The sequence below is a fragment of the Dermacentor andersoni genome, chromosome 4 (genome assembly GCF_023375885.2).
Source record: "Dermacentor andersoni chromosome 4, qqDerAnde1_hic_scaffold, whole genome shotgun sequence".
Taxonomy (NCBI): Eukaryota; Metazoa; Arthropoda; class Arachnida; order Ixodida; family Ixodidae; genus Dermacentor; species Dermacentor andersoni.
Genome location: NC_092817.1, coordinates 7072694 through 7100405, shown reverse-complemented (window position 1 = coordinate 7100405; position 27712 = coordinate 7072694). Strand labels below are relative to the sequence as shown.

Here is a 27712-nt window from a genome sequence, read left to right as displayed (position 1 = left end):
GAAGCACGGGTTAATGTTAGACCGTGTCACATGTTTCGCCGGAATAAGAATTTAAGGTTGGGGGGGATGTGGGGATGCGAGACTCTCACGCATCCCCTGATATGCTGTTTTCCCGCGTGGCCTGGCGCCCGCGGCGGTCGGAGTGGTACAAGTGCGGTGCGAGAGATGGCGCGACTGTCGCGCCACGGCGGGGTTACTCGGGCGCCGAGAGACAAGGCGCGTCCTCTTTGGGTTCGGGAAGCGAGCGGGACGGACGTGCCGCCCGCGCGTGCGCGGACCATGCTTCTGCGAGACCGTCTCGCGTGGCCGCCTTGGACACCGTTCGCGTGACAACACGCGCGAACGACCAGGCGTTGGGATCCAGCATGGGGCGAACATATTCGCTCGTTATCAGGTCGCGGTAAGTCGGACTTCTAGATTTGTCGCGCGCCCATCGGCATGTTTTGTGGATAGCAACTCGGCTAGCAGGCATTGATCTATGAAAGGTGCAATAAATGCCCTTGTGATTGTTTGCACTACTGTGTTGTCGTTCCTTTGTCCCAAGAGCACGGTGTGAGAATCCCACAAGGGTCACCTGACGACAGCAATGAGGACAGCACGGGCGATTCAGGCCCAACAGTGACAGAAGCTGCGCGTTATGTCAGCCTCATGAATGCAATTGTCACGACGAGAACAGCACCCTACAATGAAAAGGGCATGCTGCGACTTCTGCAGTGCTACTGCACCCGTGCACAGAGAATATGTGACTCCAACGAGGAATCTGCCATGCAAGTGTTTGTGAAGAAGAGGGGCTGGCTGAAAAGCTGGCTCGCAGCTTCAGTAAGTTTGAAGCCGCTGTCATTGCTGCTAGGCCACCGCGGCATCAAATGAAAATGAGACTTTTGTTGCGCAAAGAGAATAAATACTGCATGTTTTTGCCCTTTCATCGCACTCTCTCTGAGTTCCGTTTCTGACAGAAAAGTGGGCAATTTTGTGCTATTTTGGTTACGCAGCGCTACCGTTTAGTACATTTTTCTGAGCTCCCACCAACTACAGTTTAACGAGGTTTCCCTGTACAGCGGCTTTAGCTATCATTCACTCTTTCTACAGGCCTTGCTGCAGTGGGCATGGTTTTTAGCATTTGTTTCTATCTAATCTGTGGCTTCGTGCTTTATTTTATGCTGGGTCAGAGATTTGCATCACAGGAAGCAGCACAATTAGGGAGAACTGTCTGCGGTTCAACTCAGGCAGTGAATGTGCTCGCAAGTGAAGTCACATGGAGGCCCATTCACATGGCACGATCTGATAGTGCAGACAACACAGCCAATCAATTGGGAAGCTGCCTGCACCGATTTCAGTTTATCAGTTTACAAGCCAAGCTAGAAACCACCCACGCATGCCTAGTCCAGACTGGTACCTCCGATTGGAGACAATGTGAAATGCAAGGCTGGACAAATATAGCATCATGAATGAGATCGTCATGCAAAGTAGCATGCTTTCAAAACCTTCAGGTTTTTTGTCAACAGCAGGCTGTCTCACGCAAAGCGAAAGGACTGTTTGCTGCACCTGCTGTGCCACATGAGTCATGTATGGATGCGGTGCAAAAAATAATAAAGCATTTTTGTGGCACCCTGTCAAGTGATGCCATAACTGCAATGAGTGCTCAATCACTTCAATTCGGTGGGATGCTGACACATCACTGTCGTGGCACTTGCGACACTATGGTGCTTCTCACGTAACAAGTGCACTATGCGATGACCACTGCACAAGCAAATGCCTCTTTCTTAAAGAAACACACCATTTAGAAGCATGAAAACATTAATGGGATTAGGCAGTGAGGTGAGACTATGGTCAGATTAATGCACTTTTATTGCAACGGCTTACTAGCCCACTTTTATTTCTCCAATTAAGGGGGGAAGTGGGTCTTAAAAATGTTTTTCTTATTTTTGGGTGAATCTTTAATAAACTCCACTGCCTGGGGTAATTTTTCATGCTGATTTCAGATCTGTAATTAGATTTTTGATAGCTGTAGCAGTTCAAAAAATATTGAGGTCTGAAGCCAAATTAATTTCAAACTCGTTACGGGGCTGTTTGATGATTCCGTCTTGCTAAACCAAAAACTAAATGCACGACACCATTGCTAAAGACCTACTGTAGGGGGTGATGCTATTTTTATTCATTTGGAAACATTTTGCAGACAAGAAAACAATCTTGCATTTATTATGAACATTTTTTTTCTAATTAGCAGCGATTACTATACCTGAATGTAATTTTCATGACGGTGCAAGAGTAATAAAAATAGCATCACCCCCAGATCATTTCAACACGAATAAAATGATACCACCCTTGCCATTTTTGGCCAAAAACAACCCAGGAAAAGCACCCGTAAGGCGGAGTACAGTGTGCAAAAACATCGAACTGAAATAAACGCATTTGAAGTTTCAAACAAATGTAGCTTTTGCTGAAGTGAATTTACAGCAATAGAAATGGCACCATTTTGAAGCTCTATGTTTTGTAAGAATGGCCACACTAAATGTGTGACTGCACACTCTCAAAATAATAGCACACTGGCCACTGAACTAGCACAAGAAACTTTATTAGGCACCATGCTCTACAAAGAGCATGGTGCCTGGGTTTCAAACCGAAGTGTAGAACTCTGTGTGGGCATGAATATAGTTCCAGTGTTGTACATGCAGGCTGCCTGATTAATAGCAGTCACCATTACAATCAGTGAGGCATTTTTCATTTGGTAGAATTGACCATGTTACTGAATGAAGGCTCTGAGTGTAAGTAGCCTTCCAAGTCATGTTCACCTGACAGTGGCTGTGGAACTTACGATCAGAGAGCCAGTGATAGATATGCAGCTGCTAGGTGCTTTCCAGAATTTTACTTTTGTATGATGCCTCGATCACTTCTGCAGCCAGGTGTGTGCCAGCCCAAGGGGCCTAATAAACAGAGCTCATGATGAGGTTCTCTTTCTGAAGGGGTGGTATGATAGATATTGTTACGAGCTATCGTGACAATATGATAATAGAGTGAACGCGCAATGTGCTTGGTTGCGAGTCCGAAGTGCCGATGTGCGAACCACATAGCCGCAGATACAAGGAGCCGACGCGCGATGTGCTTAGTCGCGCATTTCAAGGTGCCGACGCGCGAAATGCCTAGTCGCGGGCTCGAGAAGTCGACCCTCGATACGCTTATTCGCGCAGTCCTTCGTGCCGACGCACCAAATTCCTAGCCGCGGGCTCGAGGAGTCGACACTCGATGTGCTTATTCGCGCAGTCGAAGGCGCCGATGCACAAAATGATTAGGTGACGGTCTGAGAAGTCCGCGCGCGATGTGCATGATCGCCGAGTCGGAGACTCCCTATGCGCAAAATGTTAAGCCGTGTTTCTGAGGATTGCGTGCGCGATATGAATGTGTCACGAATTCGAAACACCGTCTGCTGAAAGGCTTAGCCGCATGTCCGAGGATTCCGCGCGCGAATCTTGGTCGCGAAGTCCACGTCGCCGATGCTCGGAATGCTTAGCCGAGAGTCTAAAACATCCACAAGCGTAGGGATCGGCCACGCTACTGCGATGTCCGCGTAGCGCCCGTTTTGACACGTCGAGATCACGGCGAGTGGAGACGTCAAACTCGTGTGGTGCAAAGGGCCGAGCAGACGACGCCAGCGCCGGACCAATGGCGAACCGCGCTGGAGTCACGTGGCGGGCGCGGCCAATCGCAGACTCTGGCACGACCCTCAATCATTTGCTTTTTGTGTGCTTGTTTCTGTATGGAGGAGATCGCTGAAGCGGCAGATTTGAAGACGGAGAAATGCACTTTCCAACGAGACCAAGATGGCGGCGGTCGGTCGCGCCGTTCCGGAGATATTGTGGCGTGAAAAACGCTGTTCTTTCTTATTAGTTTTATCAGCCACCTTGGCTGATAAAACTAATTTTTTTTAGCACTTCTAAGTGGTTTACAGTGATGATATTTGGGTATCAGATAGAAAAAGGGTTACAGAAACTGAAAATGTTATTTTCAAAAAATCGAATTTTTGGCCATTTTTCGCTATGTAAAACCCGCGTCCCCCCTTAATTGAGCCACCGTGTTTACAATAACCATAATGTTGTACATACCAAAATGCCTCTGCATTTGGTTATTCGGTGCTGAAATCGATATTTAAAAATATGTGATATTGTGCACCACAAAAATTTACCAAATTTATGGAAAATGGAATTCATGAGAAATGCACACTTCAAGTGGCAGCAATACCTGGTCCGTATGACCTTGGAGGCAAATCTTGCACTCGCGGGTCTCCATGTCCCAGATGATCACAGTCAGGTCATGGGAGCCTGAGGCCAACACTCCGGCCGCTGTTGGATGGAATTTGACAAAGTGGACTTTCTCGGTATGCCCTTTCAGCTCAAAGTCCGGCTCCGTCAGGCTCTCATGCAGGCCACCTTCAGGAACAGTCCACACACGCACTCGGCCATCGTCACATGCTGCATACACAACAAGTTATTAGCCACTGCTACAAGCCATTCCACTAACAGAGAACACAAGAACCAGCTTAATAAACGAGCCTGGCTCTTTGGGTGATGAGGACAGCATAAAGAAGAATAAAAGTCAGTGACAAAGAGCAATCTATTTGGAAAAGTTACTTCGGTAGACATCAGACACTGTGGCAGTTACTAAAGATGAGCCTCAAATGCCAAGCCTAGAGAAACCTCACTGTCTTAGATAAAGCAAAATAAAGAAAAGATGGAGCGCATGAAAATCTACGGAGCGCATGGATTTAAATTCTGACACTTTATGGGTATAAAGTTCTCATAAACTTTTGTTGCGAAAGGTGCATTGACATTTCCAAAGTCGTGCTTTAGATTTTCAATTCCATAACTTTGTGGGTTCAGTGTTCTTACAAGCATTTGACGGCAAAAGTGCACTGACTTTCTTATGTCGTACATCGGACCGTACAACGAGACAAGCCAAATCAACAACTATCAGACAAGTTGACGAAGCACACAGCGAAGTCTGATGAGACGAAGCGTTGCGGTGGTTCATTTGTGCTGTCATGTCACAGAAAAGAATATCAACATTTTTTTTCACCTGAGCCAGCGCAAACATGGCAATACACTAAAGCTAGCAAAGGTAACTACGTTGTTACTTATTTTTCTACTTCGACTTTTACTCGCAAACACATTGAGCCTTTTTTTTTTTTTCTGTTCTCACTACATGCGGGCTGTCGGAACCAGCCAGAGCGCATGTGTTTTTCTCATTTTGCCACAAGCACTGCGCGGCACACTTTGATGCGCGTTCGTTTTTCTCTGGCCGAGTGGATTTTCACCTGGTAGAGTTTTGGACGCTTTCTGGCTAGCAGATGAGAAAAAAGAAACAATGAATTGTTGCTCGCTGCCATGCATGCGGAGACTCGATGAATTACAATGCGTTCGCTTGAGCACAACCTCTCCGGAAAGTCTTGCCTCACCGGTGTAGTATACCGAGCAGTATGCATATGGTTCTCTGTGGACCAAGCGTCTCCCATTTTCTTCGACATCCCTTCGGTAGCCACATCAGGTGCCCAATGTAGGCATTCGATTGAGGCCAACATGCTTTCCTTTGCATTTTTTTTTTTTTTTCATTTCGGTGCCCCCACCCACAAACAAGAAAAACAGACATTGTTGCGGCGGAGGGAATTGTCGCGTGGTGAAAGTTCAATTTTGTTACTTCTTTTGTGAAAAGTAATGAGCCATGGGACGCTTAAGTTGCTGGCTACTCTTACTATATTATTGCGATAGCAATTATATGGACACACCAGGTGCATTCGTGCAGTCACCGCCACCCTCATGTTCCGTATAAAGAGCAATAACATTGTGACCACACGCTGCATGCTGTGTGTGCGAGTGAAAGCGTAGGGGGTGGGCGGGGGATGGCATGGGTGAGCCGACAATGGTGGCTCAGTCTTGTGTGCTCAAGGAAGAAAAGCGGGGAGGAAGCGCGCCGCCTCCTGTGGAGTGGAGAGAGAAGGGGCTGTGATCTGTGAATGTGTTTGCGCAACATGTTTATTTGCCTTGTTTGACGCATTACCGTAAAAACCGGACTATAGGTCGGACCGGAATGTAGGTCGATTCCCCAACTAACAAATTCTAAAAATGAAAAAAATCTTTTTCAATGGCAAAAGTACCGAAAGACACCCTTACCTTGAAACAAATGCAACTCATGCACAATAGTGACAGTATTTATTTAAATGCTACTCGCATGTGCACCCGGTCAATTTTTAACAGTATCGCGCGACCATTGACCCGTGTGCTTGTCAGCACCTTATTAACGGCGCTGAGCGGTGAAACAAACGAGACATGCGCATGTGTACACGTGCGCTTACTTTCGCTATTTCACCGCTCTGTGCCGTGATGACAAGGTGCTGACAAACATGCGGGTCGATGGTCGCGCCATACTGTTAAAAATTGGCCGGGTGTACAGTACACAGAAGGGCACAAAGTGCGCAAGCGCTACTACGAACCAGAGCAACGCCTTTGATCAGAGTCGTCCAAACTAGAGTCTGATGACGAGTGCTTCTCGCTGCCCAGTCCAGAGATGCGCGCAATCTCTACCGCTTTCAAACGAATGCATTCGGCAGTCACAGGCCGCGATCTTAAACGCAGCGCCCGGACGAACTCCGCAACCTTGTCTTCCAGTTCTGTGGTCGGCCCACGAAATGACGTTTTCTGTTGGTTTGCTGCTTCTGCCTCCGCCAGTACCGAATGCTCTTTTCGGATACTCCAAATTCGTTCTGTGCCGCGAGGTCGCCGTGGGCTTCCACCCACCTTGTCGACTTTTTCTTGAAGGCGACGATGAATTGCCGTCGGCTTCCGCTCATATTGAAACAAAATGTGAAAAAGCAGCCTTTAACCAGTATAACTTTGTAACAATGTAAACGCAAGTTGGCAGTGCCACAATGTCGCCACGCCGCGCTGCTGCTCATGGCCATGGCGAAGGTGGCTCTTTACTTCATCCGTCCATTGTTGCAAGACTTTCGTAGTTTTTCTGCCAATGTCCGGTATAAAAGACGAGGGTTGACTTTTCGCAATGGTTTTTTGAAAAAAGTTCGACTTATATTCCGGTTTTTACGGTATATAGTGACTTTTTCTTAGGAAAGTCGATTTATTGGAGACTTATACGTATATTTGAATATCTTGTTGCGAGGTTTTGTGTATACGTGCAGTGAACTTTGTTCTCAGTGACACTTTCTTGTCCTTTATCAAGCTGTTTCCTCGAATTTGTATATTACATTGTATCTTCGCATTTCCATTTTACAAGGACGAGTCAAATGAGTGAGCCAACCAACCTTGTGCAATAATGGTTCTGTTCATTATCTGGAAAGCATGTGCATAGCACACAGACATCTCTCATTTACAAAAGTGACACGCAGGTGTGAGGATAAAGGTTCTTTAATGCTCTCATACACTGGGTTGAACATGGTTGCGTGACATAATGGACACTCCAAAAGTTAACCAGCTTGGTGTCATGAGGTTTTTGACAGCTGATGGTCTTTCCTAAAAAGAATTTAGTCGCTGTATGGCTACCGTGTACGTTGAACATTGCATTTCATTGGCCACTGTGAAGCGTTGGAGCAAACTGTTCAAAGAAGGACCTGAAAGTTGCAAAGACGATCCAAGACCGGACCAAAGCCACCGTGCCATCACCCCAACACAATTGCAAATTCTGATTAGACAAGAACGGAGGATAAGCATCGATGAATTGGCAGGGTGTGTGAACATCAGTCACAGTTCAGGTCACACTATAATTGATGAACATCTCGGTATCAGCTCTTCTGTGCGCAATGAATGCCCAACATTTTCAACTACCGCCTGAAGGCAGAAAGGTTTGGCGCTGTCTTGACTCATCTAATGTGGTATTACAATGAGGGTGATCACTTTTTGTCTGCAATTGTGACCGGGGACGAATCATGGTGCTGCTACGAGCCTGAAACTTGTCGGCAAAGCTTACAGTGGAAACATTTGAATTCACCATCCAAAGGAAAGCAAAGGCCGTCATTTCTGCCAGAAAGGTGTTGTTGACTTTTTTTTTTCTATTGTCAGGGGCCATTATTGATCGAATTTGCTAAACCTGGAGAAACTATCAATCGTTTCCGATACAGAAAAATGTTGGATCCGCTGCGTGTCACAATCAAGAACAAACGACGTGCAAAATTGAGGAATGGGGTCATCCTGCTCCAAGACAATGCCCGTCGCTAATGGCTTAATGGCTCCACGACAATGCCCGTCGCTAATGTGGTTAATACAAAACTGGAAACGGTCAAGTAGGAAATGCTGCAACATCCACCATACAGCCCAGACCTGCCGCCTTGCGACTTCCACATCTTGGAGCATTTGAAGAAACAGCTCAAAAGAAACAGATTCGTGTCAGACGATGACGTGAAACAGTCAGTTACCAACCTTTTAAAACAGCAACCCAAGAAGCTTTATGAGACTGGAATTATGCCACTCGTTAGTCACTGGGACAAATGTCTAAATGCTCACGGAGACTACTTTTAAATAAAGTACCTCAATTGTCATATGTTCGCATTGGCTCACTTTCATTTGACTCGCCCTCGTATATATCACAGAACTCGTGCTTTTTATATGTGCTCTCTGTTGCGACTATTATTTAGGTGCAATTACAATACACGACCGGTGACAGCTGCTCCTGCGCAATACATTTTAACAAAGCACAGCGCCATTGAGATTTTTCCCTGGTCGTTGCATATGTACAAAAATGTAAACGAGGTTCTTGAATGACAGAGAGAGAGAGAGATGCAAATCAGAGAAAGGTAGGGAAATTAACAAAGTTGCATTAAAATATTTGTCCTCAACTTGTTCATTTCATGGCATTTACATTCTTCATATCAGCAGCATGCACTGCTTTGCTGGTTTCAAACTGATATAGTTTTAAGTTCGTGTGATACTTTCTTATTAAATAGACAGAAAACATATAAGCATTGATATTAGTTATTCCAGGCAAAATTTTTGAGACATACTGGTATATTCTTTTATGAGAAAATACATACTTTACTTGTCTTGACAGTGCGTAACCTTCAAGAATTCGTTTAGGCAAAGGCAATGCAGTTATTATTAATGTATTTGATTCCTCGACAACTTCTATAAGGAGGCAGAGCTGCAACGTGAGCCCCCCCCCCCTCAAACGAAATTTCTGGCTGCACCACTGATTGCGATGGCAATTACAGCAGCAGAACCTCATTGTTATGTTCCCATTACATACATTGTCCTGGCACCAACATTCGCAATCGAGAACACAAAATGTGGCCCAATAGAGTTATGCTAATTTTTTACTGGTTCATACTTTCCCGTAAAAAAAAAAAGTTTTCGGCACCAACATTCAGTACATCACCAAACTACGATCGTCTGATATGTTTTTCGGCGCGCGCAATTAAGAACTGTACGTAGCTGCCCGCTGCGGCAGCTTCCCCTGCAATACTCGCCTGCCCGTCTCACGCGAAAACGCTGGCACGCACTCAGTTTCTGCTTTTGGTACCGGTAAATCTTCTTCGGGGTCGTCGCATGCGGCATTCACAGCAACCAACGCCAATCCTATTGCGATAAACCTCTTCGCCTATCTGTTTCACAGCACGTGGTGCCTCCTAAGCAAATCTCTCCAGGCAAATGTCAACCTGACCCGGACAAGGTGCAAGCAGTTGCAGAGTTCCCACGCCCTAAAACAGTCAAGGAGTTCCTGATGTTCTTAGGCCTTGTGGGATACTACAGAAATTTTATCCCCTGGTTTTCTGACAAAGCCAGACCCTTGAGAGCTCTCCTCAAGAAAGGAGCCCATTGGGTTTGGGGTGCCGAGCAACAGACAGCATTCGAGACTCTGAGGCTAACGCTGGCAAGAGAGGTGGCTGTGGTATTGCCTAACCTGAACAGGCCCTTTGCAATTGAAACAGATGCCAGTGGCACTGTTGTTTCAGGAAGTCAAAGGCGAACTCAGGCCCATGTCATTTATAAGCAGGAACCCCAGCGCTGCTGTAAAGAACTATACTGTCCAAGAATGGGAATGCCTCGCTGTGGTGTGGGCTGTCGATAGATTCCAACCGTATGTAGAATTCACATCATGTAATGTGCATTGTGACCATGCATCACTGGCTTGGATGTTTACAACTGAGCAGACATCGTGCAGAGTGCGACGTTGGGTGTTGAGATTACAAGAGTTCAAGTGTACCATAAGGCATCGTAAAGGACGGGCTAACATCCCAGCGGATGCACTAAGCAGGTGCCCCATCCCTGCTGCCGAATCTGCTCAGCCTTGTTTGGCGGAGAATTGGTTTCCAGTCGAAGTGCAAGAGCCACAACAAACCATTCGTTTTGCACTAGCAGCCCATGCTGACGTGACTGATGCGTCCCCACTCACCAGCACTGCAAAGTTCCAGTTGGAACAACGCAAGGATCCACTGCTGCTGCAGCTGCTGCAATACTTAACGTCTGGCCTGCTCCCTGGTGATGCTAAAGAGTCCAAGAGGGTGCAGGACCTAGCTGATGACAGCAAAATCTCGAACAATGGTATCCTTATGCACACGGTCAGTGAACGTAAGGTCACCTCGCTTCCCCAACACTTACGAGACATGGCACGAGAATGAACACCTTCTAAGTGGACATTTAGGCTTTCTTAAAACTTGGAAACGTGTGAAGAGCCGGTTCACATGGCTCAGTATCTGCTCCGATATCTGCAGTTACATCCGCAGCTGCCAGCAGTGCCAGGCTTTCAAACTTCACCGGCAAAAACCAAAAGGACTGATGGACAGTTCATGGGCTAATCACCCAATGCAGCACCGAAGTGTGGACCTTATTGGGCCACTGCCCACAACCCCTTGGCACCACAAGTACATTCTGGTGGTGATGGACAAGTTCACAAAGTTTGTGGCGCTTTCCCTATTACGTGCGCCTACCTCCAATTGATCATCGATAAAATGATCGATGATAAATGATTGATAAAATGATTGAATGGCCACCATGGTGTGCCTAGCTCCATCTCTAGCAACAATGGCAAACCATTCTTAAGCAAACTGTGGAAAGGCATTCTCCAGTGCTGGGGAATCGAGGAGAGCCACAAAGTCCCACACAGACCAGCAGGACAGACTGTGGAATGCCATAATGCAACGGTTAAACTATTCCTGATGGTCTACTGCACTTCCCACATGGACTGGGACAAAAGGCTGCCCGAAATGGCATTTGCAATGTGCACGTCTGAAAGTGTAGTTACTGGCTTTACGCCTGCCTTCTTGTGCTATGGGCGGGAACTACCGAACCAATGGAGCCATCACAATCAGGCAGCTGGCATCGAGGTGCCCCCTTCTGCGTCTCATGCCCTAGCTGCTGAGCTGAATGTGTACCTTCGAAATGCCTGGGCCTTTGCACAGGACCACCAAACTTTGGCAAAAGCCAGCCAGGCAAAGTATTACAACAAAAAACACACTCCAGCTACCTTCCCGGTTGGAGACCTGGTTCTCCGGGACACGCATCCGCTAAGTAAGGCAGCCACTGGATTCATAGTCAAGTTTGCCCCTCGACGCACTGAGCCATTTTAGAGTGACTGCACACATTGGAGGCAATACCTACAGACTCAGAGACCCGGCTACAGGGAAACCGAAAGGCCTCGCTAATGCAGACCAGCTGAGCCCTTATCATGTGCCTTGGAAGCCCTCTTCACAGGATAAAGGCGGGAGGGGGGGGGGGGGGGGAATCTGTGAGGGTTCCAGGTCGACGCCAGGTGGTGTAGAGTAGCAAACACGGGACGACAGGCAACGGTGTGTGGCGGTCAGGGAGAACATGGAAGGCGTGTGTGCGAGATGGGCATGCGGGGAGCGCGCAACAACAAAGTGAGTGAGTGAAGTAATCGGTGAAGCAAGCCACGTGCAGTGCAGCGGGATGGAACGCAGACTGAGTGTGTGTGCATGCGCCGAGGATTTCCCGAAATAAAGAATGTACTTGACAAGGGATAAGGAATAGAATGAATGTGTGTAGCCAAATTCGTGGGCCGCTGCTGAAAATGTCGGTACATGTTACCAGCACTTCGAGATGTACGGCTTTCCTCGAAAATACAGAAATTTGCTCAACCACTAGCATTGTATCGCTAGCCTTCCAAGAAAGTGCTTCCGTCCCGGAATGTCGGCAAGAGTGAGTACCACTCGTTAAACAATGACAAAGGGAGTAGCCGCTTCCCGTCATGCTACGTTTCGCGCACGGTATGAACACGTCTACTCCAACTGACACGAAAACTACCGCCCACTCTATCACCACCGTGTCAATGAGTGAATGGGGGCACCATATACGCACAATAAATGACGGGCTACACCGACAGCGCACAAATGGTCGAAGCTGAATGTTTCGTGACGGTCCACAAGAGTAAGCGAGTTACTAGTGATAATACATCTTTGCTACAAGGTATTACAACATACAAAACAGCTACATTTCAAGCCTTGCATGCAGCAAGAACAAATCTATCAGAACTGAGCACACCCGCGAGTGATTAGGCAGAAAATAATTAGACAGCGACCACATCGAGGAAATTTACTGAGTTAGAAATGTGACAAGCCACTGATTCAAAATATTTGCCAATTAAAGAATGAAGAGCAGAACACACTAATCCTGATTCATGAGCGCGAGGTTTGGATAGCTTGGAATACATATTTAGCCCCGCTTACAGAACAAGGACCACATATGCACTGCTCGTGCTGTTTGGACATAGCTTAATCAGCTCCGAAACAACTTTTGCATGTTGTCTGAAGCTGTGGCCAAAGCTTTGTGTTGTCCCCTACGATATCTCCAGAAACGGAGGTTTGCTAAGCCACACCAACGTCACACACACCCATTGTAAACACGGAGCCAATGAAGGCAGTAGAGGCAAGCAATGGACACGTCATCACATGATCAAACATGGCAGCCCCCACAGAATCACCACGAAAAGGGTCAATGTAACCACCCGTCTCACATGAAAATGACGGCGTGCAGTTTTTATACCAGTACCAGCAAATCCCTGCCTGGGCCATCACACACCGCATTCACAGTTATCACTGCCAACCCCATTGCGATATGCATCTTCACCTATCTGTGTGTAGTACCATTGGTAGCATACTGCACGCTTTTAGCAGGCGATAATCCAAACGCACCGCCATTCCCTGCTGCAGGCGGCATGATGTGGCTATCACGTTTCGCTTTGGGGGCATCCGGCATCACCCACCAGCTCGATTTCGTTTCGGTTTCCCATCGCCCTCCTAAAACAACACCCAATAGGAACAAAAAGACGTGTCCCAGGTCACCGGAGCACCACCAGCTCGACATGCGTCGGTGCCTCATGCCGCAACGATTTGCGTGACGCTTCACATTATGTAGATGTCAACAATAGTTGAATCAGTTGAATCTGTTGAATTTTTTTAGTTAGTTCGGATGGTACCTTTTCCCAGAGAGTATTTTTTTTTCATTTTTTTTTTCCCAATATGTGTCAACGAGGTTTTGCTGTATACACTACAAACGCAGGTGAGAGTTCCATCGAGCAGTGACGGCATTGATATTGACCACCAACAAGAGCCAGACGCATTCGGTCTCCACAGCTATCATGAAGGAGCTCTGGGAAGGCAAGGAAAAGGGTGCATGCTCTCGAGCAATCGAGTTCTAGGGATGGGCGGCAAGATGCGGGACACTGTCGCTCACTTGCTCATTAGTTTGTCCATTCATTCGACTTATTCTCTTACATTGACAATCATTGTCGATGGTTTCTGATGTGGGGCTTCGGGCTAACGTGCCCGGACCCGGCTAGCTAAGGTCTAAGGAGACACGTAGCTCGTCCCCACTACGCAGCGCACGCAAAAGGGCGCCGCGGCGGGTTCGCTGACTCACCGGCAAGGCGTAGAGACGACTCCAGCCGTGGCACCAAAGAATGGGGGTTTATTTCCTGCTATGTACAAAATGCGAGTACAATACAGGAATACGGCACTGGGGTGGCAGTCGCAGACTACGGGTGAAAGCTCCCGGGAAGTCTGCTCCGCCACGCTGGCTCTTCCGAGCAGGTTCGCCACACCAAAGGGGGCCGCCTTGCTCAGAGGGGCGCGGGACCAAGGGGGTCCGCACGTCCGACAGCCATGAGCACCGAAAGTCAATCTGTCCGGGCGAAAGCGCCCGCGCACCTCCGATGCTGAAGGAGAGGGAAACCGAAGAGAGGGCGAGAGGGGCCCGCTCCTCAGGCACTGTTCTTACGCGCGGCGCACGGCGTAACGTGAGCCGCGCGCGCAAGCAGCAGGCTCCGCGTCGCGCCGGCGCCCGCGGCCGCTGGGAATGTACGCTATCCAAAATGAGGCTTGGAACTGCGTGTCCCCAGCGATCGCGCGGCCGAATGGCCCAAGTAGCGTGTGCACAGGAGACAGGGGTCCCAAAAGGGGTACCCCACATCCCCCCCCTCCTGAAGACTCGGGCCGGCCCATGAGGGAGCCGACCGGAATCAAAGGCAAAGCTGACGTCTGACCTGTTTTATTTTCTCAAGCGAAAATGTCGAAGTCGAGACTCTCGCTCGCGGGGTCGGTGCCTCCGGCTTCCGGAGAAAGGACGGAGTTGTGGAGGGGCACCAGCGCCGTCGCCTGCTGCACAGCTGCCGCGATGGTCGCCGCGAACACAGGGTCCGAAGCGAGAGCGCCGACAACGGAACGCAGCAGGGCCGGGTTGACGTCCGGGTCCGTGTTCTGCAGCACCTGTGGGGCTGGATCCATCCCGGGCTCCTCGGCAGCTGGCTCCGTCCCCTTCACGTGAAGCTTGTGCACCGCGCTGGAGTCATGGGCAGCACACAGCCGCAGCACACCACACACGCTGCAGTACACTGCCGAAGGGTCCGAGGCCATGACGGCTCCACCCGAGGCCTCGACCATGGCTGATAACGTGCGGCCGCGGAAAATGCGGGGTATCTCTCGCCCGCTCATGTGGTTCTCCACCTTTCTTTTCTCCTTCCACCGTTTCGTCGACACGAAGCAAAGTGGTGCTTCGGAACCGGATTGGAAGACCCAAGTAGCGACATGGCGGCATGGAGGCAAACGGGCAGCTGGCTGTGGAGACACCGGCAACGACCGCACCTGGAAGGATGCGGAGGTGGTAACAGCGCCAGCTTGCATCACGGGTCGTGCTGTGGTCTCAGGAGCGAGTGCGACCGCAGTGGCTTCTCAAACGGCTTGCGACTGGAGGCGCCCGCGGCGGCGGCGAATGCTCCCGCGGGACCTGGGCGAGTCGGTCGTCGTCCTCGAGGCATGTTGCGACGGCTTCATTGTTGGCGTCCGTCTGGCACCACACTGACAATCAACACTTCACACAACTAACCGCACTCCGATTATAATAACAACACTACAAGCAAATCTCACCTTCCACTGACAATGTTCACACACAGAACACGCAGAACACGAAGCTCACACTGCATCCGTCAGCTTGCCAATCACGCATCGTTCTGGCGCATTCCCCTTTGCAGGCGGCTGCCAGAGGGAAGGAGGAGGCTCACGGAAAGGGGCATATTGGGCTTATGGTAGCCTCATGCATCCCTCCGGCCAGCGCTGAAACGCTAACCGTGCCTTTCATGGCACTCGAGCGCCACTGGAGGATAAAGTTCACCGGGCGCGAGCAGTAAGGCAACGGCTGGGTCGGCTTTCAGAGCTCACGCCGGCGAGCTCGCGGATCACTTGGGTTCACCACGGCCCTCAGCAGAAGCTGCGCACTACGAAAAAGCGTCTTATTCGGCTAATGAGTGCCTTTTTTCCGCTTTAACGCGTGCATTCACGCTATAGTCACACCTCTCCGCTTGCCAGCTCGGCGGGGAATAAGGTCCCTCTGCCTACCAGCGAGAAGCGGCGACTAAGAGCGTTTTCGCAAGTTATACCGGCGAGTGCGCGGATTGAGATCCGCCGTCGTGCTCGGTTGCGCTTGCTGTGTCTCTTCCTCTTTCCAGTTGCTGCTTCTGGCAACGAAAGGTTTGAGGTCAGAAACGTTCACTGGACCGCCGGATGGTCTACCGTTTGAGTCCACCAGCTTATACACAAGAGGCGACATTTTGGTCTCCACTCGGTATGGGCCCGACCACTTGGCCGACAGAGAGGCTGAGATGCCCTTTGTTGCGTCACTCAGCACATGATTGCGCCTGAGGACTAGGTCACCTACTTGATAATGTGCCTCTCTATGCGACCGGTCGTATTGTGATTTTTGTCCAGCGCGTGCTTTCGCCAGGTTGGTGCGGGCATGAGAAAGGGCCTCGCTCATCCTAGCGCACACTTGCACCGCGTAGTCGGAGAGACCCGACGCGACGGCGCTCGCCCCGCTGCCGGTTCGCAGAACGCGATCCATAGGGTTTGGCAGCTCTCTCCCGAAATTGAGGAAAGCGGGCGTGTACCCAGTCGAACGGTTCACCGATGTGCGCAAAGAGAAACCTATCTCGCGGAGACAGGCGTCCCAGTCCCTGTGTTGCCGGGCAAAGGCCGCGAGCAAGGGCTTCACATTTCGGTTCATCCGCTCGGTGGGATTGGCCTGAGGGTGATAAGTCGTTGTTTTGCGGTGCTTTATGCCAAAGGCTGCACAGACATCGATGAACACCTTGGCCGTGAAATAGGACGCATTGTCAGTGATCAACTCCACCGGAAAGCCAAAGCGGGTGAATACCTCGAGCAACTTGTCCCATATGACGCGTGCCGTTAGCTTCCAAAGGGGAAATAGTTCCACCCACTTCGTGAAATGATCTGTGACGGCCAGCAGGAATGTGTGACCTTGCCGGCTTCTTGGGAAAGGTCCCATAACGTCACAGGCCGCGATTTGCCAGGGTAGCTGGCTGTCGATCGGCTGCATGAGGCCGGGGGGTTTGCCACCACGGGGCTTCACAGTCTGACACACGCGGCACGAGCGAGAATAATGAAGTACATCACGCTTCATGCCTGGCCAGGTTGCGGAGCGGCTCAACTTAAGATAAGTCTTACGGCCACTCGCGTGTCCGGCCAACCGCGAGTCATGGAAATAGCTCAACGTGGCCCTCCGTAGACTGCGGGGGATCACCACCTTAAAGGACTCATTAGGAGCCTCTTCAGATGGGATATAGCGCAGGAGCACTCCATCAGCATCCAGCAGATACGAATCCAACGTGCCTGCAGCAATACCAGCTGCGTCGCACCCGGCGCCAACAGCAATACCAGCTGTCAATTTGTGCCCATCGGCGTTGCCGCCTCGCTCCCTTTCGGAGCTGTGCTCTTTTTCGAACTCGTCAGCGATTTGCTGACAAAATGGGTCTTTCCGCTGAGCTTCCAGCAGCTCCCGTCTGCTGAATGTGATACCCATGGACGTTACAGGGTCCAGCAGGTACGCACTTTCGCCCGGCGACGGCGGCTTATAGGCCGCACAGCCGCCTGAACTCGCTCCTTCCGTGCCATTGGAGACAAGGGCTCCGGCTTCGTTCAGAAGCGTTGTCGCAGAGGGGTGCCGGTCAAAGGTGTCCGGGTCTGAAACGGGGGCGCGCGACAAGGCGTCGGCCACCACGTTTGTGCTCCCCTTCCGATAGTGAACAACAAAGTTGTAGCGCTGTAACGTCAATGCCCAGCGCGCGAGGCGGCCTGAGGGCTCGCGCAAGCGCTTCAGCCAGGTGAGCGCCATGTGATCCGTTTCAACAACAAAAGGCACTCCGTCGACGTAGTGATCGAACTTACGCAGAGCGAACACTATTGCTAGACACTCACGTTCGGTCACGGAATAGTTACGCTCTGCAGGCGTCAACGACCGGCTGGCAAAGGCCACTGGCCGAAGAACGTCCTCATGTTCTTGGAGCAGCACCGCACCTATACCCAGGTCGCTCGCGTCAGCTTGGACTACGAAATCCCTGTTCAGGTCGGGCAGCTTCAGCTCGGCTGTGTCCACAAGAGCTTTAGAGAGAGCCCTGAAGGCATCATCTTGCTCCGGACCCCAGCTCCAGCTTGTAGACTTCCTCAACAACGAGGTCAAGGGAGCCTGTAGAGCGGCGCAGTTGGGCACAAATTGGCGGTAGTAATTCACCATGCCCAAAAAGCGTCTGAGGGCCTGTATGTAAGCCGGCGTTGGGTACTCGAGGATAGCTCGGACCTTGTCCTCGCTCGGCAAAACACGGCCTCGCTCTATTGTAAAGCCCAGCAGTGAGACACGGGTCTCTGCGATCTGGGCTTTCTTCGGGTTCAGAGTGATCCCGGCAGCGTGCAGCCTTCCGAGGATGTCCTCCAAGTGGCGGAGGTGTTCCTCAAAGGTGCGAGAGAAGAGGACAATATCGTCTAGGTAGGCTAGGGCGTATTGCCATTTTGCCCTTCCGAGACTCTGTCCATCAATCTCTGGAAAGTCGCTGCAGCGCCCGAGCAGCCAAAGGGCATGCGAGTGAACTCGTACAAGCCTCTATGTGAGGTGAAAGCGGTTTTCTCCGCGTCCCTTGGCTCCATCTGCACTTGCAGGTAACCGCGGCTAGAATCTAGAGTGGTAAAATAATGTGCACCACCTAGGCTCGCCACGATTGAGTCAATGCTCGGCATAGGGTAAGCATCCTTCCGAGTGACTTCATTGAGTCGGCGGTAGTCCACGCTGTGACGCGCAAGACCCGCGGCAAGCCAGCCCAAGACCCATGACGAGGAGCCGCGGTTCTCGGAGGCCAGGCGCGGGATCGACGGTAGTTGACTGAGCGACGAACAGGTGGCGTGAGTGCGGGGAGGACAGCGGCGCGAGCGTGCGGGAGTGTGGTTGTGTGGTGCGGAAGGTTGGCGTGCCGGAAAATAAAGCGGTAGTTCGGGACCACGTGTGGCGTGTCGTCGATCGTGACAAGTGGGGGCCCGTCCGGGATCTACGTGAACATGGAGACAGTGGACGTTCCCGAACAATTGGTACAGCATCTGCTGGGGCAGACGAGCGGATCTACCATGGAACGCGAGCAAATCGCGGCAGCTGTCAGACAAAGACTGATGGCGGCCGAGGCAGTGCCTATGGGTTCTACGACAACGGCGGCGGCGGTTCAACCGGTGAGCGACTGCGCTCCGCGCTCCACAGGAGGTCAGCCAGGTCAGCCTCCAAGGTTTAAGGGGTTCAACGACCATCAGTCCCCCGAGGAATTTTTGGACCGGCTTGAAACGTTTTGTTTGGTCAGCGGTGTCGCAGCTGACAAGAGGCTTACGCACATTGTGCCTGCTGCGCTGGAAGGTAGCGCGAAGTTGTGGTGGCGATTCGTGAACTCGTTTGCGTCGTGGGAGGAGTTCACTGCGGCGTTTATTGCGGAATTCTCCTCCATTGACGCGAAGCGCCACTTGAAACAAGAGCTGGAGCACCGGACGCAACATCCCCAAGAAAATTTAAAGGAATTTATTTATACCATCGCGGCCTACTACGACCGGATTGGCGGCGAAGTGCCCGAGTCGGAAAAGGTTGACCGCGTGCTGCGGCAGATGCACCCGCAACTCCAGGATCTGGTGGAGGGAAGACAGTTCGGCAGTCTCGCGGAGTTGGCGAAGGCCGCTGACGGTCTCATGGAGCGTTTCTGGAGGCGCATGCAGTACAAGCCACCACCACCCCCGACTGACCAAGTCGCGAGAGACTTGGCCTTCCAATCGACTATAAACGTGGCCGGCGTGCCGGGAACACAACCCGGAGGGTTGATCACAGCGGCTGCCGCGCCGTTCCAGTATCCGCCGGCGGCATCCCCCTGGCCGTTGCACCCCGCGGCGATACAGCCCTCCTACCACCGAGACCAATTGCACGGATTGGCCGCATTCGCCACAAGGACGCCACATCTCTCAACGCCGTCACAGCACCAAAGGTACCAGCCGCGTGACCAAAGAGAATTCAACTGCCATCGCTGCGGAGGCGTCGGTCACATGGCCCGCGAGTGCCCTACAGGTCGGCGTGGCGGCCCACCCCGCTGCTACCAATGCAACGGGATCGGACATATCCGCTCTCAGTGTACGGGAAACGGGGGACGGTAGGTGCTGCACCGGCAAGCACCTACGAGACTGCGCTGCAAGTAGCGGCCTTGGCCGGCAACAAGGAGCCTCTCCTGGAAGTGCAGATCGGGAGGACGACGTTCCAGGCCCTACTGGACACAGGCTCGAGTGTGAGCTTGCTTGGATTGCCGGCGGCAAGGGTAGCGGTCGAGGCGGGCGCCAAACCCAAGACACAGGAACAAGCACTCCGCCTGGCAACAGGTTGGTCTCAGTCGACGACTTCCCTCAAGTGCAAAATAAAGTGGGCCACAAGCAGCCGCAATCAACGCTTCCTGTGTGTGCCAGACTTGTGTCGGGACATTGTGCTGGGCAGAGATTTTTTAACAGCAACAGGCATCTCTTTACATGTATCGCTGGGTGGGTGGACGATTGGAACCGATCCACAGTGCATGGTGCCATTTGCTAAGCGTGAAAAGGACCCAGCGACAGCACTTGCAATAGAAGATGGAGAGTCGTACCACTTGCACAGCCTCTTTGAAGAAGTGCTTGTAGTTCCAGGCATAGAGAACATGCATCAGGCTGGCACCAGGGAACTACACCCAAGCATGAGTAAAGTTCTCGATGACTTTAACCATCTGTTTACTACAGTTGCGGGATGTACCACCCTGGCTCAGCACCTCATTGACACGGGGGACAGTGCGCCCGTGAGATGCAAGCTACGTCCAGTGAATGCGAAGAAGCAGAAGATCATTGAGGGCTGTGTGGATGACCTCCTACAACAGGGCCTTATAAGACGAAGCACCAGCCCATGGACTAGCGCCCCAGTGCTCGTTGCAAAGAAGTCTGGAGGCTACCGGCTCGCTGTGGACTACCGTCCGTTAAATGCACGCACCCGAGTACCTGCCTACCCAATGCCTCGAACTGACTGGCTGCTAGCGCAGTTGGGCCGAGCAATGTGGTTTTCCAGCTTTGATCTCTCCCAAGGGTTTTTCCAAATTCCTGTTTGCAAGGCTGACATAGCTAAAACGGCCTTCATTTGCCATCAAGGTACATTTGAATTTACGAGGATGCCCTTCGGGGTGGCAGGTGGTCCAGCAACTTTTCAAACCCTAATGGACCGGGTGCTGCAGGGAATCAATCACCACTTTGCTATGGCATTTTTAGATGATGTCCTTGTATACTCAGAGACACTGGAGAAACATGTTGAACATGTAAGGGAAGTGCTACAACGCATTGAGGGTGCTGGCCTTACGATTAATCCAGATAAAGTACAGGTCTGCCGTCAGTCCCTCAAGTTTTTAGGTCACATCATCTCCCCTGGGCAGTGCAGACCAGATGAGGACAAGGTGCGTGCAGTGCTGGATTACCCTAGACCCAGTACAGTTAAGCAGCTGCAAGCCTTCCTGGGACTTGCCGGCTACTATAGAAGCTTCATCCCTCACTTTTCACTGACGGCACATTCACTGACCAACCTTTTGAAGAAGAACGAGCCATGGCAGTGGGAGGAGTGCCAAGAACAGGCTTTCACTGCACTCAAGCAGGCCTTAGCTCAGGATGCTGTTATAAGCCTCCCAGATCTAAATCGACCCTTTGTGGTGGAGACAGATGCAAGTGGCATTGGCATTGCAGCTGTGCTGCTGCAGGCTGGCCCTGATGGTCTGCAGCCTGTTTCCTTCATTAGCAGAGTCCTTACAGCAGCCGAGAGCCATTATACTGTCCAGGAGTGGGAATGCCTGGCAGTAGTCTGGGCAGTGGACAAGTTCAGGGCATATCTTGAATTTACGGAGTTTAAAATACACTGTGACCACTCCTCCCTGGCATGGATGTTTCATACCGACCAAGCTTCACCCAGGGTCAAGCGTTGGGTTCTTCGGCTGCAGGGCTTCAACTGCCGAATCAAGCACAGACGAGGGCTGGCAAACATACCCGCTGATGCCTTGAGTAGAGCCCCTCTCCAGTGTGAAGACAACCCAAGTGACAACCTACATGAGACGCTGTTCCCCATTGCTGCTCCAGAACCTGAAGGCAAAATTACATTTGATGAAGTAGCTGTGGCCTCGGAGGTTGACTCTTCGCTGCTGAGTGACACAACACAGCTGGTACAAGAACAGGCTCGTGATGACCGCCTCTTAAAGCTGAAGGCAGTGGTCCAAGGGACTCAGCTCCCAAGTTCGGACCCTGATCATCGCCTCTTTCGTGATCTGGCCGAAACAACGGAACTGCAGCCAAGCGGATTGCTGGTTCAGCAAAGAGGCAACCACAAGGTAGCGTGGTTACCTAGTCACTTGCGGCAGCTGGCACTGAAGGTGGCCCACGACCATCCCACTGCAGGCCATGCTGGATTTTTCAAAACTCTGAGGCGTGTGGCTGCACGATTCGTCTGGCTGGGCATGCGAGCAGATATATCAAAGTATGTGCAGTGCTGTACTGTCTGTCAGCGCACAAAAGCTCGGCGCAAGAAACCAGAGGGCCTCATGAGCAGTCAGTGGGCAACATCACCCATGGAAGAGCTCAGTGTTGACATTATCGGGCCCTTGCCATCTACACCCCGGGGCCACAAATACTTGCTGGTAGTTATTGACAAATTTACGAAGTTCCCAGAGCTTTTCCCTCTACGAGCAGCAACAAGTGCGAAAATACTGGAGTGCATGGTGCAAGTCTTCTGCCGCCATGGCACACCTGTGGCCATCACCAGTGACAATGGCAAGCCCTTTGTTAGCACACTATGGCGCAACCTCTTGAAACACTGGGGCATCAAAGATCGCCACACAGTGCCTTACCGGCCGGCTGGCCAAATGGTGGAGCGTCACAATGGCACAATTAAGCAGTGTCTACGGGCATACTGCTCCAACCACAAAGACTGGGACCGGCACATACCTGAGATCGCCCTTGCCATGCGTACTGCCGAGAGTGTTGTCACCGGATATACTCCAGCATTGTTGTGTTACGGCCGCGAGTTGCGCACCCCATGGGAACCTACAAGCGACAAGGAAGACACAGAGCCTCCAAAAGCAGCACACCATGCACTTGCTGCGGAACTCCAGCGGTGCCTTGGAGAGGCCCTCCAGTATGCTCGGTCACATCAGGCAGCTGCTTGGAAGGTGCAGAAATCCTGTTACGACCGTCATCGTCAGGCAACAACCATCAAAGAGGGTGACCTTGTGCTCCTGGATTCCCATACCTTGAGTGATGCGGCCAAGGGCGTTTCGGCGAAATTGGCACCGCGGCGAAGTGGACCTTATTGTGTAATCAAACGATTAGGTGACAATAACTTTGTTTTGAGCGATCCTGCTACAGGACGTCATCGAACTACTGCCCATGCTGATCAGTTGATGCTCTACCATGAGCCATGGCCCCTCCCTACCAGCACAGCTTCACGATTCGAGGGGGGGAGAGTTGTGACGCGCAAGACCCGCGGCAAGCCAGCCCAAGACCCATGACGAGGAGCCGCGGTTCTCGGAGGCCAGGCGCGGGATCGACGGTAGTTGACTGAGCGACGAACAGGTGGCGTGAGTGCGGGGAGGACAGCGGCGCGAGCGTGCGGGAGTGTGGTTGTGTGGTGCGGAAGGTTGGCGTGCCGGAAAATAAAGCGGTAGTTCGGGACCACGTGTGGCGTGTCGTCGATCGTGACAACGCAAAGACGAGAGGAGCCGTCTTTTTTCGGGACCAGCACTACCGGAGAACCTAACGGACTATTAGATCGGCGGATTACGCCAGTCTCGATCATTTCGTCCATTGCGAGGTCGATAGCTTTCCTTTTGGCCACACTCACGGGCCTGGGATTGCATTTCCACGGTAGCGCGTCGCCTGTGTCGATCCGGTGTCGCACAAGAGTGGTGCGTCCCAGCCGATCTGTAAACATCGCGTGAAATTGGTTCAGCAGCGATGACAGGCGCGCCTTCTCACGTTCCGACAAACTGCCAGGCAAAGGCGGCAGCGAGCGGTTCGTTTCGCCGCACGCGCTTGCGATCGTAGGATTACATGAAATCCGATCCGCTAGCGCTGCGCTCGGCTCAGGAGAATGAGTCTCGCAATGAGCTCTGCCCGCTTCGCTGGCCGACGAGGGGCCGCGTACAGCGGGTTTTGTGACAGCCGGAGTCTGGGGGGTCAATGGGACTCGCCCCTCCTCCTGCCGTGGAGCCGCACCTGGGGCTCTAGGTGCCACCGAAGCGACAGGGAACCGCGCAAAAGGTTTCAGGGGCGCACCAGGGCCCTCCCTGTATCCTTTGTTCGCAATATCTATCACGATCCCAGTGCGGGCCAGAAAGTCTCGGCCTACTATCACAGGTACGGACAGACCAGGGAGGTACACGAACCTGTGACGGCGTACACGCTCCTCCCAGCGCACAACCAATCTCGCCGAGCCACACGAGGTAGCCGCACCGCTCGCGAGATGGAAGGCGGTGTTGCAGGCTCGCAGCCGGACTGAGTGCCGGCGTAAGTGAGCCAAAACTTCCTCCCCGAACAGCGAGGCTGTGGCGCCACTGTCCAGTAGCGCTGCAAACGTTCGACCAGCGATCGTGAGCGCAAGGAAGGGGGCTGGCGACGGGTCATCAATTCCGACCCTACACGCCATCGGGGCTAAGGAACCCCTTGTTTCAGGCACCGCCGGCGAAGGCAGAGTCACCGGCGGCGCACGCCGTTTCCCTTCGGGCGATTGTGCCCTTCGGTAGCGCGGCGGTTCGTGCACTCCCGGGCAATGTGGCCCGTCTCATTGCACTTGTAGCAGACGACGCTGCGTGCAGGCGGAGCTGCTCGCGGCGCGCTGCGCGCCGGCGGTGGTTTCTGTTGCGCCGCGTGGGCATTGGTATCAGTTTCCACCGCCGGGCCGCTTCGGCGGTCCCAGTTTCGTGCTCGGCCGGGCTGGGCGACTGTGTGCGCCCGCCTGGCATACGAGTACGGGTCAAGAGCGCGGTCAGAGAGCTACCACGCGCCTCGCTCCGTTTCTCCAACGAGGGCTGCCATTGCGTCGGTTAGCCAGAAAGGGGCGGGCGTAAGCACGTTGCCGCCGTTCCAAGCGCACCGGGGTTCAAGGGACAACGACGCTGGCGGCGGTGAGCGGTAGGCCCGCGCGGCCAGAATGTCACCCTGAATACGAAGCGTATTCAGCGGCCAAATCGTCCAGGTCGTGGAACCGGCCGTTTCGAAGGTAAGCGGCGAAGGTTGGATGGGCTTGCCGAATCACCCGCTCCACCTTCTCAGAGTTCGACGCCGAGTGCTCTGCTAGGTGATAAAGCTCCTGCATGGCTCTCACGTACTCGAGCAGAGATTCGTCCCTGTGTTGGGTTCGAAGCTCCAACTCGCGCCGCATGCGTCGCTCATAGTCAGGAGGGAGGAATTCATGGCTGAACAGCGTCCTAAACTCCTCCATGCTACGAGCGCGCTGTCCGACTAGGCGGTACCACCGCGCAGCTTGGGCGGTCAGCGAGACAGGCAGTATGGTGCCTATAATCACGCTGTCTTCCAGCCTCATCGCTTTCTGGTATTGGCATAGAGACTCCAGGTATTCCGTAGCGCTCATGCGGTCTGAGTAACCGCTGTACGTCGGAATATGTACCTTGAAGTTGCTCGGCAGGGCAGGCCTAGGGGGACTAGGGTCCACCACGGGAGGCCTGACGCTAGCCTGAGATTGCGCCATTTCCATCAGCGATGATAGCAACTGCGCGGCTGCGTTGTGCAGCGGCAATTGGTCCGGGCGAGGCTCACAGGGTGCCTGCCGGGATGTGCCCGCTCGTGGCCCTAAGGGACCGGCGAACGGCGGAGAAATGTCGTGCGGGCCTATGGGAGGCCGGTCGATGGTGCTGCGAAAAGGTTGCCCTCCAGGCCAACTGAGGCCGGATAGCGGATCGCAGTCGCCGGCGGAGCGGGATGGCTCCTGCTCGGCAGAACGCCGAAGCTGCTGAGCAGTTAAAGGGCTCACGCTGCTTGGACCGTAGGGTGCCGCTGGGCGAACAGACTGACCAATGGGCGTCCCTAGGGGGTCGCACTTGGCATCTGATAGCATGGGGTTGCCACGAAGAGCATCCCTGAAGCTTACAGCATTGTCCGCTGCCTCAAACGACAGAAGGTCCGCAACCAAGGACTCAGGTTGCGACGGGGGCCGCCAAGGGACCTGCTCCGACGCCATGCCGAAACCTAGTTGGGCGCCAGATATGTGGGGCTTCGGGCTAACGTGCCCGGACCCGGCTAGCTAAGGTCTAAGGAGACACGTAGCTCGTCCCCACTACGCAGCGCACGCAAAGGGGCGCCGCGGCGGGTTCGCTGACACACCGGCAAGGCGTAGAGACGACTCCAGCCGTGGCACCAACGAATGGGGGTTTATTTCCTGCTATGTACAAAATGCGAGTACAATACAGGAATACGGCACTGGGGTGGCAGTCGCAGACTACGGGTGAAAGCTCCCGGGAAGTCTGCTCCGCCACGCTGGCTCTTCCGAGCAGGTTCGCCACACCAAAGGGGGCCGCCTTGCTCAGAGGGGCGCGGGACCAAGGGGGTCCGCACGTCCGACAGCCATGAGCACCGAAAGTCAATCTGTCCGGGCGAAAGCGCCCGCGCACCTCCGATGCTGAAGGAGAGGGAAACCGAAGAGAGGGCGAGAGGGGCCCGCTCCTCAGGCACTGTTCTTACGCGCGGCGCACGGCGTAACGTGAGCCGCGCGCGCAAGCAGCAGGCTCCGCGTCGCGCCGGCGCCCGCGGCCGCGGGGAATGTACGCTATCCAAAATGAGGCTTGGAACTGCGTGTCCCCAGCGATCGCGTGGCCGAATGGCCCAAGTCGCGCGTGCACAGGAGACAGGGGTCCCAAAAGGGGTCCCCACACTGCATAATCGTTTTTTTCTTCAGAGATGCAAAGTTTCTACGCCCTTTTTTTACACAAATGCTTTGCATGTTTTCCATTTCTATGATGCAAACATTACGTAACTAGTATTTAAGGGGGGATGCGGGGCTAAAATCGAGACTTTTGCATAAAAAATGCATTTTCCAATTTTATTTATTTTGGATTCCTAGACATATAAAGAAGCTGATTACCAAGTTTCGTTCCAATTTGCGCCGTAGAAAAGGAGAAAAAGAAGGAAAGAAAATCTCTTCTCGTAATGGTGGTGCGCGCTCACCGTCGAGAGCGCCCATGAACACTGTATTCAAGCCACCGCAGAGTGCACGAGAAACCAAACATGCAGTGAATGCCCGCATTAGAAAGTTTCTTTTTCGCGCTTTTTAAATCATTGGAGATCTTCCACCAAGAGTACAGCAGACTGCAAAGTAAAAACTAAAAAATAAAGACATAATTCCGGCTGCGGCCCGCTTGTCTACGAGTGCAGACAAGGGTGCTGCACTGTTACAAAGCAAAAACAAAAAAGCAAGGACGACTTGAAGCAACTGCCACAGAGCAGGTTCAAATTGAAGAGGATGGTCAAACCTATGAAGCAGGGTGCTTTTATTAATAACTTATCATCTTTGAGCTCATTTTTCTCAGCTTGCACTTTTGGCCAAACAAAACCTTTAGGAAAACTGTCATTTCCAAACTGCTTTGCCAAAAGCTGCTTACAAGGTGGTTTCTAGACTAAAGCTTTGTCAGGAACAAGGTGAGCTACTTTTTAGATCTATAAATATTTTTCAACACAATAAATTATCAAATGTCTGACATATAATAACAAAAGAAATGAACTTCGTTTTTAGAGTCATGACATTTTTACAGAAATTACATAAAAAATATGCGACTTGCCTTATCCTGTGGTACAAGTCATCTAGCAGGTATCTAATCACAAACAATTAGTGTACGATTATTATTTTTG

General features: G+C 52.2%; 1 protein-coding gene across 2 annotated transcripts in view; it reads right to left on the bottom strand.

Moving 5' to 3' along the window:
* pod1 (coronin pod1) overlaps positions 1-27712 on the bottom strand; it is a 164953-nt gene that overhangs the window by 69871 nt on the left and 67370 nt on the right. For both annotated transcript variants that reach the window (XM_050182768.3, XM_055073344.2), the window contains exon 18: positions 4237-4466. In XM_050182768.3, coding sequence (XP_050038725.2) covers positions 4237-4466 — 230 coding nt within the window. The remainder of the gene's footprint in view (positions 1-4236; positions 4467-27712) is intronic.